Source organism: Dermacentor silvarum, chromosome 11 (genome assembly GCF_013339745.2).
Source record: "Dermacentor silvarum isolate Dsil-2018 chromosome 11, BIME_Dsil_1.4, whole genome shotgun sequence".
Taxonomy (NCBI): Eukaryota; Metazoa; Arthropoda; class Arachnida; order Ixodida; family Ixodidae; genus Dermacentor; species Dermacentor silvarum.
In genome coordinates, this window is record NC_051164.1 from 52993600 (window position 1) to 53012608 (window position 19009).

Sequence of the window (19009 nt, forward strand, 5' to 3'; positions counted from 1 at the left end):
TTTTTGCGCGCTAGAACGACAGGTGATGACCAAGGGCTTTTGGAAGGCTGAATGACGCCGTGCTGCAGCATGTCGTCCACTTGTTCCGTGATAACTCGGCGCTCTTTCTGCGGAAAACGCGTACTCACGCTGTCGCAAAGGGCTTGGTAAACCGGTGTCGATAGTATGAAAGAGACCTTCGTGCGACCCAAGGATGGTTTGTTGCAGTCGAACGAAAGAAACGAACTCGTTCAGTAGATTAAGAGTTCTGTGCGATGAAACGGCGAAAGGTCTGCGGCAATGGCCTTGTCGAAACTGCTGAAGGCGGTGTTGATGAGACGGAAGTGGTGGCGTCCAGATATAAATAGGTGGGCCATCGTGAACGTCAAGGTCCTCAATACACGTGACTGCTTGCACAAATCCCCCAAGGTGGTCACGGGCAGTATGGTGACTGGATACCGGTGTGGATTACAGATGGCTATCAAAGCGGATTCAGACCTGACAGTGAAGACGGCGGAAAGGGGAAATAAGCCCTTGCGGTGAGCAGCATGTTAGAGGGCATAAATGCCAGTTGAGTCTGGCACGGCAGCACACGACAAGGTCACAAGCACCGAAGTCTCCGGAGGTAGATAGGTATCTTCGTCAATGAAGACTTGCAAACACTGAAGTTGGCGCCGACCGATGGTGAATTACATAGTGGCGAAAGGGCCACTTGCACGCGGAGAAACAATCGAGGATGCCACTATGACGTGACAGGAAGTCCCACCCAAGGATGAGATCATGAGAACAGAATGGCAACACAAAAAAACTCGATGTACAAAACGTCTTGGATGACTACACGGGTGGTGCATAGCTCTAGGATGAATGCGTTGCGCTAACAGTGCGAGTGCCATGCCAGAAGGAGAGGTCGTGACTTTTTTAGCTTGCAACAAAGATTTTCATGGATGACGGAAACGGCAGCCCACGGTATCGATAAGCACTTGGGCGGATGCTCCTTCGACATGGACGTCAGTGACGTTCTGCGGTGAAAATTTAAGCCTTAGAAAGTTCGATGAGCTTGCAGTTCTGCCTCCGGAACTGCGCTAGTCAGTTCCTCGGCAGACTGTCTGAACGGCGGTCGCGATCGAAGGGTCTCAGCGGCGAGTCAGCGGCATCTGGCAGCGTATCTCGGCGGCATGTTGTGGCGCGTAGGGAAGCTGGTCAAAGGCGTCACGGTGCGAGGACATGTTACGACGACAAAAGCGCGCAACGGACAGTCATGCCACAGGCGAAGCGAATAGGCCTGTTGTCTGGCGTGCGCCGCGTGTCGGGCGCGAACGAAGAAGCGGGGTGACAGCCATGGAACGGGCAGCAGGGGAACCGGTGCATTGGTGGTGAGACGGAAATATGACGGTGGGGGTGGCTGTGCGGCAGCGGCAGCATAGTGTGCGGCGGAGGTGTGACCTGCGGCGGGTAGTCTGAATAAGAGAGCGGTGCCGTCGGAGATGCGAATAGCGGGGGTAGTCAGATAGGAGAGTGGTGCCGTCATAGCAGCAGGGGGTGAACGGGAGTAAGTGCGTCAGATATTTGAGCACGGATGGCTTGTCCCACGGCCGGAGTCAGTGTTCGGGCAGGCTTCTGGCTGTGAGGGAGCAGCGACAGCTGGTGGGCCACTTCCTCGCGAATGAAATCCTTGAGCTGAAGGACGAGAGCAGAAGGATCGGGTATGGCTGCGGCAACTGCAATGGCCGAGACCGAGTCAGCCTGTGGGACGTTTTGGCGGGTGTGTTACGTTGGCGGCGCAATTAGTCGAAACTCTGACACAGGTTGAAGAAAACGGCGACGCTGGTTGGACTCTTGGCCAGCAGCATTTTAACGCGTCGTCCTCAATACCCTTCAGAATATGTTTGATCTTCTCGTCCTCCGCCATCGTTGGATTAACACGGCTGCAGAGATCAAGACATCCTCAATATAACTGGGAAAAGTCTCGCCCGGTTGCTGTGCTCGCTGGTGTAGACGCTGTTCGGCGCGTAGCTTGGGGGACAGTGGGGCGGCCAAACACATTGGTGAATTGTGTCTTGAACGCGGACCAACTTGAAATGTCATATTCGTGATTCCTAAACCAAAGGTTGGCGAGTCCAGCAAGGTAAAACATGACATTAGTCAGTTGAGATTGGTTCCACTATTGTGAGCGCTTACACGTCCATAGGAGGAGAGCCAGTCTTCGACGTCATGCTCTCCGGTCCCGCTGAAGGTAGCCGGGTTGTACTGATGGACAACGCCGGCGCAAGTGACAGGGGCAGCCTTGGGTACAGTTAGTGCGTAGGTCGCGTCGGTCATGGTGTCGGTGGGCAACGTACGATTGTGGAGCTCCAGGGTGACTCGAGGGATACCCAGCACCTCCACTAAATGTAATGATGTTTAATTAAAGGTGAGAAGCAGCAGATAAACAGCAGCCTAGCAGCAGCGAACAGCCCGAGCTCTCTTGCAAATCACAGCACGGGTCGTCGTCGTCGTCTCTGAGCTGTATCGGAAACACGAGCGCTTCATTACACTCTGTCCACTTTCTTGGGTATTTGTGTGTATGAGATATGGCTTGGGGACTGTTAGCCAATGCCACTCATGACTATGAGGGCGGATGTAGGACATCCTTTTAGCCAAAGGTGTGTTGTAGAATGTGAACTTAGTAGCATGCTCCCACAGGCGTCTAGATTTTACCCAATTCTAATGCACCTCGAATCTAACAGGCACCCAATTCTCACGTGTTCGAAGTAAGAAATGAAAGGGCATGAAACATAATGTACACCCCATTTATAAAAGAAATATAGCGGGCCTCACATGTATGCAGCGAAAAAATACGAGACGTGCACAATTTACCTAACTTGCTGACGTGCCCATCGTCATCTCTGCTGGAAAGCTCCTTTTGCTGTACCTCTATTCACAGCAACCTTCATGAAAACATAATCTGTTCATCTTGTGATGGCAATGATGTTGCCTCATCTGCTCTGACATTAGGCTGTTGTCAACGCACCGCCTAATTTAGCAAGGTGATTTTGGTTTCGTTTCCGTTTGTAACGTGCAAGCAATTTTCAGACTTATTTTCTCTGAAAGAAGGTATGTGGTAGATTCGGGTAAATACAGTAGTTGTCCTTGCATTCATTTTTATTTCCTTTTTCGTTAAGATTTATGCATTTCAATTTAAAACCAGTTGTTGCCCCTGTGCTTTGCTTGACTTCATTTCCTTTGGCTTCATGTGGTTGTGTCTAACTCCCCGTTGTCACACGAGCACTCTTCAGTGCTTGTGAGTCAGTGAAGACAAAACGTCTCTTTTTACTAAAGCACTACAGTTTGTTGAATACTTGATTGTGGTGTTGATACGGTTTACTTGTTCTCTTATTGTGACTCAGTAGTTCAGTGCAGGTAAACATTGACGGATTTAAAGTACTTTTCCGATGTGAGTACATATTACAGTAGAACCTCGTTATAACGAACCTGCATATAGTGAAGAGAAATGTAGGTCCCACAATACATTCCTATAGGCGTCCGTATATTTTTAAGTGTTAGTGAAGGGTATAGTGAAGAATTAATATGTAAAAAAAAAGTGCATTTCTGTATTATATTTGGAAGGACATGAATAGTTGTGATTCTGAAGGAACTGAAAACAATAAAATGAAAAACGAAGACATCAAAAATACGACCTCCTGCTGATGACGAAGTGAACAAAGATCACACTAACCTAGGTTGAAACACAGTATCAGTAACTGTGGCAATTCCTTCATGCACGGGCTGCTTTAATTGTTATCAATGTGATAACACAGATTATCAAAGATGTGCATCTATGTTTCAGTAAAGAACAATTTGCACTCTTTTGAGTGAGCGCAGCGGAGAGTGCAGCTAAATGGCATCTGCATCTTTTGTAAAGCAGCAAATCAGTAGTCGGGCACATAAATTTCTTTATTGTTCCAGCAAATTGTTGTAATTGTCTTCGTTTTAGAGGCATCATAGTACACATGAGCGGTAAGAATTTGTCCCTGACCTAACCAAATTTGTTATACAGGTCATTCCACATTAGAGGTGTGTCATTGTAGAGACGTTCAACTGTATGTGTGTAACACTCAAACTCGAATTTAGATAAATACATGATGCCAGGAACCCTTTTTCCTTCTTTTTCTATATATATATATATATATATATATATATTTACTTTTCCCCGGAGTTTTAGTTCCATGGAATATACATACTTTTCCTGAGATTTAGTTTACAGATTTTGTTCGAAAGTTCTGATTCATCACATACACACTCCTGGAGCCTTTCCAACAAGTGCAAGACAACATTGCTCGAAGGTGAATTCATCATTTGACACTTTCCCTCGCATGTGTTGCTGGTGAACGGTGATAAACATAAACCGTGGAGCAGAGGATGGAACACACTGCCACACCATCTGTCAAGCTCGTATGGTAAAGAACTTGGCACATTCCCATTTGTGTCCATCGTCTTGCAGTCTGGGAATGCATTCCAAATGTGCCAGTAGCCAGTAGCAACAGGAGAACACCAACTGTACGAGTGCCTCAGTGATGAGAAATGCTTGTGAAATCGGTGTTCACATGCGCTCCTGTTGACTTTGCGGTTCAATGTTGTAAGGAGCCCTGGAACAAGATCCCACTCTACCCTCTCCTACTCACGTAGATGACTTAAGTCATCGTTGAGAGTGTTGCCTTAGAAAAAAGTACTTCGTCTGCAACAAGTCTTTCTACAGGCAAGTTATTGGAACCGCCATGGGGCTTTTGTCTCCGTCATGGGTGCCAACCTCGCCTTAGAGGCCATCAAAGGTTCAGCGTTGTTGTCGTTCAGCCCTGTCCCCACATTTTCGTGTGTGTGTGACGACTCTTTCTGTATAATTTGCCGCAATGGTGTCACAAGGTTCTTTGGTCGCCTGAGTTCATTCAAGCTGAGCATCCAGTTTACAGTGGAACACGGAAGATCAGCCACATCACATTACTTGATGTTCTCATTGAACGAACCATTAAAGGCTTCATCACATATTGCAAGCACAGACACGAGAAAATACCTCGATTATATTTCCGTACACCCCAAAGGGCCACAAACGCTCGTTTTCCTTATCCCTGTTCGACCGCGCCTAATCTCCTTGCTTCAGTCCTACAAGGCATAAAGCAGAGTTGATCTTGGTACGGAAGGACCATAACAGTAATGGCTACCCACCACAATTGCTAAGGGAGCAAGAGCATCATGCCTCAGTGCCCAGATGCCATGTAGTGCCAAATAAAAACGAGCGCACTGTCATTTCCTATGCAGGCGGCATGATTAAGGCTTTCACCAGAGTGCTTAATTACTGCAATGTTTGGTTGGCACATGTCCCAGCAAGTACGTGGTCAACTGGCGCACGTAAAGGGCCCCTTGGAAAGATTGAACTGTCCTAGTGTCGTGTATAAATTCCCGTGCAAGGAGTGCGATGCAGCCTAAATTGAACCTGGGAACTTCAAAAAGGCAACTGTTTCCGATCGCTATCTGAGCACCATGAGAAGATACGCCATTAAGACTGGGACTCTGTGTCCGTTATCGCCACAGAGAAGCTATACCTTTGCGATTACTATTAGAATCACGACATAGTCGGATGGTGCACCAAGCGATTAACAGAACACATAGTAATCTGGCCACACCCTACGCACGCGCACTGCACCATGTCACCCACACTTGCACAAGAGCCATTGAATTTCCTGTCATTGCGAACAAGGGACCCTTACAGGCCCGAAACGTCCAGCTTTTTTTTTTTTTTTAATACTCTTGGCAAGTGTTTCTTTCAATTTCATCATCGTGTAGTGTCAGTGTGTCGCCCACATTCTTTTTACATTTAACAAAAACTTAAGAGGAAAATTATTTTAGGTTTATTGTAAATTAACCTTCTACTATACCAAAAAAAAAGCCACTCTTACACGAGAAAACTCTTGGAAAGCCAGAAAAAAACAGACTAGTGCTGGCGCTACCTTAATATTCTCACACGAACTCGCCGTGACGTCGGAGATTTGATGGCCTCTCTTCGGGCCTAGTTAATATTTTGGCAATAAATACCTACTGCATTGTATTCTAAAGGAGCCAGAAACTCAAGTCAAGTTTCAAGAACTTTTATAAAGCCACAGCTGCTGCTCAGGTGGCAGAAAATACTTTAATAAAATCCGTGGCATCGCACTGGCGTACCAGCACTGGGGCCTCGACGCAAAATTCAAGAAAATGAAACTGACTAATTTTTGCTCTAGTAATCAACTTATTACAGTGAAATTAACAGAAGTAAAGCTTTGAAAGAATAGTTTATCAGTCTAAAGTGATTTAGCGTCTTTAGTGTTCATTTAGAAGTCGAATTTACCAACAAAGCTGATCTCGCGAGTAGCAGCATAGCAGACAACCGAGCAAGTACCAAAACCACAGGACCACATATTGTGTCACATCATGTGCATCTCCTGGGAGCCAAAACTGGTTTGTAAAAAGCTATTATAGCAAGGTATATTGGGTGCTATGAAGCAATTTTGTAGGGGCTTAATGTCTACAGCCTTCATTTAATGCAAGAAAAGTTGAAAATGTCAGCATGATCCCATTGAAGTATTCATATTAACCATGCATCTACTGTACTCCTGTTCAGGCACGTGTAAGCATTAATTTTACTCTACACTTGGCAACTTGACTTTGTTGGGCAGTCATTGTGTTTTGGCCAGTCCAAAGTCACCACATGCAACATTCTGCGTGTGCAATCGCCAGTGGTTAGCATCTTGCAGTTTAAGCAGTCATCGTGTTTTGGCCAGTACAGTCATCACATGCAACAGCCTGCCTGTGCAATCGTCAGTGGTTAGCATTGTGTGTGCTATTGTGTGCTACTACTCAGAATTACTACCCACAAGTGTGTTCGCGTATCCTAAATGATACTATGGGCATCTGGCATTTGCAATTTGAGGCCATTGTTAGGAGTCAAGTACCTGGATATAATGAACGTTTTAAGCTGTTCGGATCACTACAGTGAACCAGAATATATATGGGCAGTGTGCTGCCCAATGCACCATCCATTTACCGTGCGCGTTGCGCAAAGTGCTACTTCTAGCGACGGTGTTCTAGCGACCGTCGCTTCTTCTTTTAGCGACGGTGCTGTCGTCTACGAAGCCATAGCTCTACACATGGCCTATTTGAAGTGCGCGTCAGTCAGACGCAGGTTCCAGACTGCCCGCTTGCTTCACCGCGTGCGCCTTCAATAGTTACCGACAGCAGTGCCGCCGCTACTGGCGACACAAAACACGTCGGGCGGCGAAGTGTAGTTGTACTACTCAAAAAAGGTCTAGTGCACTCTAATATCACTGTGGGCAGGCAGCAAGGCGCTCATTGCTCCCACAGTTGAAAGGGGCCTGAATGCACCCCACCTTGGATTTTATTCCTGTAATAGCAGCACAAACAGACACACAAACATGAAGGCCATGGGACAAGCACTGTTGATGTCATCGTTCAGCATTTGTCGCGTGGCCCTCTTTGTCTGTGTGTGTTGTTTGTTTGCTCAGTTATTACAAATGCAGTTATGCCAACTCGCCCAACTTTCCATCTTATTGTTTCATTTTACTGCGTTAGCTGGTATGGGATCTCGGCTCTGCCATTTAGTGCTTCACGAAACTAACATCACGTCTTACAAGAATTCAGAATGCACTCCAGAAAAAGAAAGCACTTTCTCAGGATTCAGTATGAGGTGTTTCGGTGCACAAGCTGAGCACTTGCCTTAAAGCTTTGAAGGAGGTGCATAAAAGCATTTGTGCATCTTATGTTCGCAATAGTAGTGTGTTCCAAGTTTAGTCTGGTTTCCGCACACGAAAAATAACATCCACACACTCGAAATGATTCAAAGGAAAGCCGTCCGTTTCTTTATACCGCTACAAGCGTACCGACTCACCAACTGAGCTACTATCACAATTTGCAGGCCTTCACACTGGAAAGCCGAGCGAAACTACAGCGTTTGAAGTTTTTATATATGTTACTCCACAACTCATTTAAGCTAAACTACTCAGACTTTGCAAACCTTAAGTCCACTTGCCAGACTCGACAGATGCACCCACATAGACTAGAAGAGTTTTCCTGCAATAATAATGCGTTTTTTTTCCTACTTCCCACAAGCTGTGCGGGAATGGAATGAACTGAACTCGTGTGTCACCGCGCAAACGTTTCCAAATTTGTTGAGCTTGCCGAGAAGGCAGTCCTCTTTTACTTATTATATTTGCGTCTCTGTATGTGTTCCCACCTGTCCTGTATTTTCTTAAACCAGGATTGCAAATGTACATATATGTGTCAAAATTGTTCACCCACCCCTGTAATAACCCCCATGGGGTTGACAGTATGTTGAAATAAATAAATAAATAAATCCCGCTTAATCCGTGGTTAGAGCAGAGCTCCGCTCACATTATGAGGGGGATCAGCCAGCCATAAATGGTGATGTTAAGACTCGCATAAAGCAAGTGAAAGAAGCCCCTTATTATACCGGTCCAATATCTCCTACCAGAATGTTTTTGTTTTTTTGTCACATTGCACAGTTTCTTAGCTGAGCGGTTATTTCTCTACAAAGCGAAAACGAATTGCAAATACATAGATGTCATGGAAGCTAACCTGCTTGACCTATTGCATAAGGGAATGCGTTTCAAAAATCTGTGAAGTAGCTGCCGCACACCTTCAGCTATCACTTTAACTATCTTAAGCTATCACTGTAGCAGCTCTGGAATAGTGCAGGGCTAATGCAGCTTGTTAAAAAAGAGGGTTGTTTTTCCTGGCATTTGCTAGGTGGCATCTTCGAGCATCATTTCTGGAGCTGTATTTCCAACGATTCATTTCACTTTCCAGTGTTATCCCCGTACTGGGTGAGGTGAAGCCACAATTCTGTAACCACTAGGATCAATCATCAGTCCGAAAGGTGATAAGAACAGAAAATTTAATAAATAATTGTTACATAATAATGACCCTGGCTGAAATCAAGACTTGCAGACAAGCCAACTTTTGTAGAATTTCACTAGTAACTCGTTGCCTTAGTTGAAGAAGAGAAGTTATCAGGCTCAACATAGAGGCACAATTCTATCGTGAGGTGTTCTTAGCTGTGCTGAGCTGCTTATTACTTCTTTTTATTATTAAAAGTAAGCACATTGTAACAATTTAGAGATTTCCCATGATGAAAAATTCAGACGCGAACACCACAGTCACCATAACTTAACTTTATTAATTTACGTATAAAAAGAGTAACACATCCAGTCACAGACATTGACGGGCAAAATTTTTTTTCTTTTGTACAAATGTGAACAAACAGTTCGACACATGCGCTGCAAGAGCATCGCAGGAGAGCACCTTTTGGGAAGTGCAAAAAAAAAAAAAAAAGGTCATGGTGGGGGCAAAAAGGCAGGTTTGGAGGTTGAGATGAAGGGACGCCAGCCAGCGGCTGTCGACGTCACCTTGAAAGTAGCAAATGCATTTACGCACACATGCATGCACACACAAATGCGCTATTTGTTTTTTGCACACATTATATTACATTCGCCTCTATTGTGGTGTGAGTGAGTGTAGTGATGTGTTGTCACCTAACTACCACAGCAAGCCCTTGTGGAATGCAGTTGCTATGGCAACTATCATTGCCTCTTAGATATTTTCTTAGAACCTCTCTATGGCTGGGGTTTCCAGGCCTGGGGGTACCATTATCGTTACATTCTGCAAACATACAAATTAGTACGTGCAATGACTTAAAACAACACCAGGTTGACAAGGACAAGATGATTAAAAAGCAGAAAAGGCAGGTCACATTGTTAGACTTCAGAGCCCATCATTGCTAAAAAGAATATTAACCCCTTGAGTGTTTTGGACGAGCTCAGCTAGTCAACGGCAATAACCCCGGTTTCAAAGCGATTTGGACGAACTCACCGCAACTACTTAGCTTTCCTTGTACTACATTGACGGCTGCGGCACCAGTGTTTGAAATCCGCAGTCATTTCGCTCTTCTTGTTTTATTACATAGATATCGGCACTTTTTCAGCACCACAAAAGCTGCATTGATTCAGTCTGTGTTCTACTACATAGATGACAGCCATTTTGTCAGCGCTGGGGGACACTTCTATTGTGGTTTTTGTTATCTTCTACTTAGGTGGCAGCACTTTGTCAGCGTTCAAAGACTGCCTTTCTGGAATCGCACTTTTTTTTCACCTTTTGGCAGATTTAGAACGGTGACGTCTGCCACTGACAGCTCTCGTGTTTGTCGCACGTGCAAATGAAAGCTGCTACTCGACTCTGACAGTGAAAGTGAAAGCGATGCACTAGAGTTTTGTTCTTTTAGCGACGAGGATGATGATAGTCTTCGAATCGCTTCTGCCTAAACTGTGTATTCGGAAAGTGAAGATGGCATTTACTTGGCGCGACAGTGGTGCAGCGTTTTTGCACCTAAATCATGAAGCAAATTGGTCGAAAAAGCTTAAGAAGGGTTTTCAATGGATTGAAGTTCGAAAATGAGTGATTAAAAACAAAGCACTGTCGATGGTCACTTTTGGTCAATATAATAGAACACTTAAGGAGTTTAAACTCTGTCTAGCCTGGCAGTGGCCATCGTGTTCTTATGCGGAGCGCAAGGCTGTGGGTTTGATTTGCAGTTGTAGTGACCTCCCGATGGGGATGGAATGCAAAAATGCTAATGTACTTATGTTTAGGGTCATGTTAACCCTTTCTGTGCCTTCGACCAGCTGGATTCGTCACATTTTAAATGAAAACGGCCAACAATGAGGGAGCGCAGGTCGTGAACGGTACTCCTCATTTTCTAGCAATGCCATGTACGAGTTTAGTTTTATCTGTGGCTTAGCCATACTTTTTGTAGATGGCAGCACACAGTCACTGTGATAGTGGAAGAGAAGCAAAATAGTTTTTTTTCTGAGGAGGTATAACTTGTTGGCCAATGGGAAATAAGTTTGGCATTTTTGGACGGAATTTGGGATAGTAACGTGGCGCAGAAATTGTTAAAGAACCCCAGCTGGTTGCAATTATGTATTCTGTATGTAAAATCTTACAATTTGAATTAACATCTAGCCTGCATTTAGAATCATTGTGCGCATTTATGGCATTATGCCGCTATTTATGTTATAAGTTGTGCATAGTGTCCTTTGTGAACCCACACACATTGTTACTTGAATATATGTTACCTTATGAGTCAGATAGTGGCTGCACTGTTTCCCTTCATCAAAGTGCACCACATGCAGAAGTCAAAATTCAAATTGGGCGAAAAGTCATTGAAACACCTTTTACAGTTGATTGGTTCAGAGTGTGGGGCTGGTTTTTAAACGTTCCTTGGTGACAATTCTTCACACTGGAATGTGAATCAAAATGTTGTAGCAAAGCTTGGCAAACACGGAAGTGGAAAGAGACATTTACGTTGTTACTGACTTGTTTACTCTTTTTGTGCCAAAGGTACAGTCAAGCGCATAAGGTTATGGAGCATAGCATCGGGAAAAGTGCTGATAAATTTCTGAGCAATTTATGACCATAGCCAGTAAAACCGTCCAAGACTTGCTGTTCGTAGTAGTACAGGCTGGAACTCTAGATACAAGGCTGTATTCTGAGGCTGGAAAGATAATCGGCCCTTTCATGGATCCCGTCGTGTGTTGACTTTTGCAGCCGAGTTGAGTCTGTGGAATGCCACTGTTCGTCTGTTGCGCATTTTATTGCTTAAACTTTGTTACGTTATCTTCCCAATAATTTGAGTTATTGTGCAGCAATTCGTGAAAGTAATGTTCACTGCGAAGTCCTGCAGGAAGCATTAATTTGTAATGTAGTTTGTTGACTACACATCTGAGTAATTTTCTATTCAAGTTTGGACTGATGAAGTCTACGAAACATTGTTTCTCTTCAAAGATACTGACAAGCGTGCTTGCCCTGACAAAGCAAAGTCGAACCAGGATATAGCGAACACGGAGACAATGAATTATTCAATATAACGAAGTAAATCTCAAATGTGTCTGACCGACACTAGAGCTTGACAGATACATATATGCTTATAATAAATATTGGATGTAACGAAGGTATTTTCATATTGAACGTGTCTTGGTTATAACAGCATTCAACTGTATTGTCAAACAAACCTTCCAACCATAGTAGCTGCATTCCACAAGCACTTCTTGACGCATAACGTGTTTCTTGTAGCACTGTGATATGTTTTCTTTGTGCTCATACGTAATATACCAGGACGCTCCATGTGCATCCATGTATTCTGACTGTGCGAAAACGGGTAGCAACAATGGGGTTTAACATTTCCAGCAAACAACATCGAAAGCATCGCTGATAGCATTGCGCAGATACAGCTCCAATAAACTCCTGTGTTGTTTTTGAAAATTATAGATATTCATGTGCCCACAGAAAGCTAGAACATATTGCCATGTGCAAGCCTTCTCATTCCTTTTTTTTCTTTTTTTATGGGAGTTCTGTTTTTGAAATGAAGGCTTTTCACGTTAAGTAAAAGTCTAGTTACATAGTGAAGTATTCACAGATTGTTTGAAAAAAGTCTATTCTGTACCACCAGTGGAGATCGCACTCCTTTCACAAAATTGCTTATACTGGTATTCAGAGACTTTCTTCGGTTGTTCGTATCTCTTTTGTTCTCACATCAAGAGCATGTGCAAGGAGACATCGCAGGTCCAGCCTTAATGTGACCGCACAGTGCCACTATACAAGAGGTTGTCGCACTTTAATGTCCTTGCTGTGTCTTGACGGACACTTCTTGTATAACGCGAAGACTTTAAGTATATACTATTATTGTCAACTCATAAAAGTTTTTATCAAAAGCAGAGATAATGTGACCCTGAAGAGGCTTCAGAACATTGTAACGAAACAGTATGAAATGTGCGGCAGCACTGTTCGAACATTATGTTATTTACTAGGGTAGAGTGCATACATGTTCCAAAAATAGCAGTTAACGTTAAATGTTTGAAACTATCTACACTCTGAGGAGGTGGGGGCGGTACAGTATTTCACAGCAATTTCTTATCAGATGTCAGTGATCCTGACAGAGGCCAGCAACATGAAGAAGCTGGCAAGGAGCTAAGCATTCTCTGCCCTTTAGTGTCTGGAACTTGGTTATGGGCATAGCACTTAACAAAAGTTAATCTATGTGCTTGTTTCTATGTTTAGTCATTCTCTCAAACTATATAAGCGCAGTGTACAGTGCTGCTTATAAACGAATTTTAATTCTTTCATTTTGTTCATGGCGGTGCTATCTGCAGTGCTGTGAAGTCACCCAAAAGCCCCTGCTCTGACAGCACATTCAAATCAAAAGCTTGCCTTTGGGTTTATAAATTTAAGCATCAGAAATATCTGGCTATTTCTTATTTCTTTACTTTTCTGAGGTTTGTGTAATTACTGGTGCAGGCTTGTGGACATGAAAACATGGGACACTGCTCACATAGTTTCGTAACAATGTCTGAAGTCATTTCACGGCGTCTCCAAAGATAAGCACGTAAACTTTTTTTTTTACACATAGTGTTTACTACTAAAGGACTAGTTGCACAAAACATGTTTTTTGTGTAGAACAACACATGGCACAATGAAAAGAATAATAAAGTGACGGTAGAGTGTGTGACAAGGAGTGCCGCACTTTTTTTCTCTTGAGGCTGCTCTGAATGACGGAACAGCTTCATGGTGTGCCCTTAATGTAATCTGAGTGTTCTTATTGCTCCTCGAACCACGTCACGCAAGTTCTGGCAATACAGGGTGACAGCACAACATCAAATGGGTAAAAACACAAACATGGCGGTTCTCGTGTAACAAAGAGAGCTTAAAGTAGCAATAACACATTTCTCTACAAATGGGCTGCAGACACGCTTTGTAAACTATGTGTAAAGAAAAGGCAGTAAAAAGTCACTGTAAAATCAGTTCGTGTAAATTTATGTAAATGGCATGTCACGGTTCTCGCAGCGATGACTGGCATTGTTGGGGTGTGTTCAGGCTCGCAATGAAATGTGAGTATACAAGTGGCCTAGCTCAAAAACTTTGAGTCGCGATTGAGGAACACCTTGAAGTGGATCAGTAGATGTGGTTGTGCTCAAATGTGAGATTAAAGTTGGGTTTTGCTGATGCCGTGATGGTGACTGCAATGCGACAGGTAAGGCTCCTGCATTGCCTTGACTCTTCTCAGTGAGCTTTAACTACAGCGCAGTGCAGAGTATGACTGTGGGCATACGCAAATTTTGCCTTATTCCAGTAGAGAATCTATGCGATGGAGAGTTTTGTGGGGCAGAAGTTAGCTGTTCAGGCCTTCCCGTGCATCTCTCTATCGTAACTGGCTTCTGTTAAAATACACATAGCCAGAAGCTGGTGGTGCCTTTTTCATTGTTCAATTCCTATCCCTCACGCCAAGTGGCCACTCTTTGGCGATAATGGTGGTGCAGTGGCCTCTAAGCCCAGTGACTAAAGGCAAAAAGAAAATAAAGGAATGAAGGGACAGCTGTAAGCCCCCACTTGGCTAGATTCAAATTTTTGGCAAAAGTACGAATCATACATACTGGAAGCAATTATTAATATAAAGGAGCTGGAATATTGGCAATCTGTCTATAAACTGGTGAAGATAGTTTTCGTTGACATGCACTTTTGACAACCGCTGATATGATAGCTTAATTCGTGCACGTAGTGTGCTTTTCGTGTATTCTTCATATTTATCTCATGTCGCTGAATCAGTCCAGGTGAGCGGTTTTTAGTGCCTTTCTTGCAATTTGTTTTTTTCACGCTACTTTCAACCACAAGAACAAAGAATGAAATGTATTTTCATAAATATGGCCGCCATTGGAATGACATATCGCACAGCACCTTTCGCACCTGCAAAATTTAGTGGATGCGTTTACCACAGGCGAGACTGGAAGTTTCTTGGGAGCTGGGTTCCCAAAGAGGTAAAAAAGTGTGATCATTTCAGTCTGCATTGCATGCATGTAGGCTTAAGTTTAACGAAGGTTTCTTCTTAAGCTTTGCCAGACGAGAAAAACTGCGCAAGCCATCACATGCCATGATGTAAGTGAACATTCTCGTGGAAACAGTACATCTAATGTCTATGATGAGATGGTTCCCCTTTAAGGTCAACTGCAACAAAATTTTGGGCTGCGTAAAAAAGCCTAGTTTCAGATTAGTATGTTGATACAGAGCAGATTCTGTGCAAAACTTTACGTTTTAAATACGAGTGGATGCTTTCTGAAAGGCTCACGAAAGTTGCTTTTGACACTGAAACAGAAAAAAAGCGACACCGTTACCGCTTGCTGGAATTAAGTCATGCACTGCTCGGAACATGCGACTTCTTGGCATGACCTCTGAAATTAGGTGCTGCCCGTGGCTGCCCATGGTGCAGCAAAAAATATCTGAGGCAAAGTGCTAGGACTTTCACATCCTCTAAACACCAGCCGAAAGCATCGTTTACTTGGCTGCTATTTAAAGGCTGCTAATGAGAAAATTAGAATTGTACCAGCCCTGCAACTTTGCTAAGATTGCTTCAGCAGCACATATATATATATATATATATATATATATATAATACACATTTTTTTACCAGTCTAGCCAATGTTAAATTTCATTGCAGTCCACCTGTGACTATTACTGTGCTGTGCTGTATGTCGGGCACTGTTAGCACTGCAGAAGCTGGCAAATGAGACACACCGGGAAGCGGCATCTTTCGCACATCTATCAATGCTTGGAAGTACGGCATTAGTACTGACTGTAAATAGCACCCGGCTGTTTCTATAATACTGACACACTGATTGCTCAAAGAACACCGGCGACACATTCAAGGCCAACTGAAGCTGGATGCGTTCAATGCAAGAAAGAAAAGAATTGTGACAGTGATGGCAAAATATTTGCTGCCTTATCAAAACAAGCTTAGGAACACGTCTCTTATTGCAGATATACATACGTGCGTCAGCATCGAGTTGTGACAGTAAAAAAATTGTGAAGGACTCATTTCTTGAAGACACGTTACCCATGCTAAGACAAATGAACACAAAAGTGTTTCATTTAGATGAGTATTCTTCTGACACTTTCGTGATATCCACGGTACTGTGTGCAATTTATAAATGGTAGAGAAGCATTTCTGTGATTCTTTGTTCTATCTCGTATAGCATACTTTTTCGCTGTTTGAGAGCATACACACGCTCCTCCGCGCAAAGTGTCTTTTGCTGTGGCAGTGTTAGCTGACTTTGGCCACATTCATGTGCTCTCCGAGGCGTCGTTGCCGAAGCTCGGGGTGCTTTGTCCACTGCTGAAGTTCGTTTGTCGGTGGTCGACCAGTTGTCAAAGCACTCAATGCGGCACACGAGTCACAAGGCCACGCCACACTGCTGTCGCCGAGACAGTCGCGGTTCGCTCTGTTGTCGGCGACATCCTGAGGGAACCTTCCGCAACCGTTTGTTCAAGGGACCGGCACTTGACTCAGCTGCCAGGCACGAGCAGTTCTCAAGTTGTCGACGTTTCAGACGCCAAAGTTTTACTCGGCGCTCTGCCGTCGTGAGGTTGCTACGAGGTCTCCGTGGGGGGTGCACACGGCAGGCACCCAACTGGGAAAGGGTACGTTAAGCTCACAAGAAGTAGCAGCCGCGCACGAGCACCGACTCCCGCGGCTTTGGCCGCGGTGGATTTTCTCCAGTCCGTTTCGACGTGGCGAGCCCATTGGTGGGTAACGCAGCATTGAAACTTCCCTGAGGCAAGACACTCTCAGCAATGCCTTCTGGGAGGGAGAGACAGATCTACGCAGCTCACACAAAGTAGCAGCTGCGGGGGATCTGTCAGACCTTGGACACCCTGGTGTCGAGCGCGTTGTACGGCGGCCCAAAGTGTGACAGCGGCGGCGGGGGCGGCGGGTTCTGGAGCGGGCAGGGTGGGCCCCGGGTCATCCCTCCTCCTCCTCCGAGCGGCGTGGCGGGCCTGTCCACCAAAATGGTGCCTCCGGGTGGTCCGCCCAGGAGCGGGCTGCCACCGCCCTTGTGGCTGACCGACGTGGAGCCCGTGTGGTTGCTGCCGTGAGTGCTGAGGCTGGCGCTGCGTGCGTGCAGAGCCTGCCACGAGCAGAGGCGCGCGTGCAGCTCGCGGAACTGCGGCCGCCGGCTGGGCACCTCGTGCCAGCACTCGACCATGAGCGCATACAGGTGCGGCGGGCAGTCCTCGGGGCAGGGCAGCAGCTGGCGCGCACGCACCAGGTCGATGACTTCCTGGTTGGCGTAGCCGTAGTACGGCTGGAGGCCGTAGCTGAACACCTCCCAGAGCACGACGCCGAAGGACCACACGTCGCTCTCGGTGGTGAAGCGGCCGTACAGGATGGACTCCGGCGGCATCCAGCGCACTGGCAGCAGCGACTTGGACTGGACGCGGTAATAGTCGGACGAGTAGACGTCGCGTGACAGGCCGAAGTCGGAGATCTTGACCGTGAGCGCCTCGCCGACGAGGCAGTTGCGTGCTGCCAAGTCGCGGTGCACGTAGTGGTGCGCCGACAGGTACTCCATGCCGGCGGCAACCTGGGAAGCACGTGACGTTGATAGTCAGACCATGCAGGCTTATGTGCTGCAGATTATCCTGCTAGCCAAGTAAGTGCAATGAGGTAATCTGTGCCCTTCAAGTAGTGTAGTTCTGTATATGAAGATTTGTATGCACATAACATGGAAGGATCTTATTTTATCTAAACCAATGCAGAAGTTTTTTCCCTTGTTGGTATTGCATTTTAACATGCAAAATGCTGTCTGCATATTGCGGCAAAGTCAACTTTTTGATGCCTGCGGGCAAGGAAATGTGCATGTTTGTGAGGAATAGAAAATGTGATAACATAAACCTGTCAATAGCTGCTATGGTTGTGTTTCATATAGTGCTAGGCTGTTTTCTTCAGTTCTATGGGACAGTGGTGTAGGCTTGCTCTTGCACACGTTGTGGATAACATATGCACTTCCCAGATGGAAATGAGGGATGTGTGTTTTTTCCTAAGCTGTATAAAGTTATGGAAACTGCATCAGCATCTGTATATGAGCAGGCATCAGTTTCCTGGTCTATGTGATTATAGCAATTGGCTTTTCCTACTGGCATTGCATATATAAGATGTCAACTCAGTGTGAATCAGCAACCTATACAGTATAAAAAATAGGACGTTTCAGGTTTCGTAAATATTGTTGAAGCAGATTGCACCATTATATTTCGGTCACTGGAAGTAGTGTTTTATGCTCGGTTTATAAACTTTCTTCCCCGCTTTTCCCCATAAATTATACCTGCTGGGGTGATAACAAAGGGATATATTTGCAGTGCATCACAAGCAGCTGTCTTGCACTAGTGTATCGGCAAATGAAAATCTCTTAATATAAATCAAGAATAGAAGGCGCCACAGACCTGTCTGGAGATGTGGAGGAAGTCGGCCAGGTCGAGCACCTGAGTGGCGCCCTCGCAGCGTGGCGAGTGTGCCACCAGGAACTCGTGCAGGTCTCCGTGAGGCATGTACTCAAAGAGCATGCACAGGGGCTCCTCCTTGGTGCACACACCCAGCAGGCAGACAATGTTGCGGTGCTGCAGGTCGCTCATCAGCTCGGCTTCCCGCTGGAAGTCCTGCTGCGTCTTCATGGCCGCATTCTCCTGCATCGTGCATGAGACTTTTAACTGCAGTCGACTGGAACACGTGGGCAGTGCGCCTACCGACGTGCTCCGAGCGTCTTATCGTTCGTGGTGCGCGATGTGGTGCTTTGCAGCAGCTGTGTTAGTGTCACTCACTATCGAACATGTCTAGCAAACCGTAGCTCCGGTCGCGGCCGACCTGGTGCCTGTGTTTGGCGAGTCTGGCGCGTGCATCTGCGAGGGGGTATTCTGTGAGTGTCCACCTAGTGGACTCTCCGTTTCAGCTGCTGCTGTGCTCATTGTCTGGTCTGTGGCATCCCTGACAAGGAGACGGGCTTTCCCAGCCAGTCTCCTTTTCGCTCGTACAGCTCCAGTCAATCAGCAGCAGCTGAAATGGAGAGTCCACTAGGTGGACACTCACAGAATACCCCCCCTTCCCCCCGGA

The 19009-nt window shown here is 45.5% G+C and overlaps 1 protein-coding gene and 1 long non-coding RNA gene across 2 annotated transcripts in view; one reads left to right on the forward strand and one right to left on the reverse strand.

Annotated features, from left to right (window-relative positions):
• The window catches only part of LOC119433687 (uncharacterized), a 103761-nt gene that overhangs the window by 21960 nt on the left and 62792 nt on the right, over positions 1-19009 (forward strand). The window lies entirely within an intron of this gene.
• The window catches only part of LOC119433688 (tyrosine-protein kinase transmembrane receptor Ror), a 556232-nt gene continuing 550999 nt past the window's right edge, over positions 13777-19009 (reverse strand). The window contains exons 14-15 of the mRNA XM_049659380.1: positions 18346-18585; positions 13777-17489 (exon numbers count right to left, since the gene is read on the reverse strand). Of these exons, the coding sequence (XP_049515337.1) occupies positions 16764-17489; positions 18346-18585 (966 nt within the window). The 3' untranslated portion in view covers positions 13777-16763. The remainder of the gene's footprint in view (positions 17490-18345; positions 18586-19009) is intronic.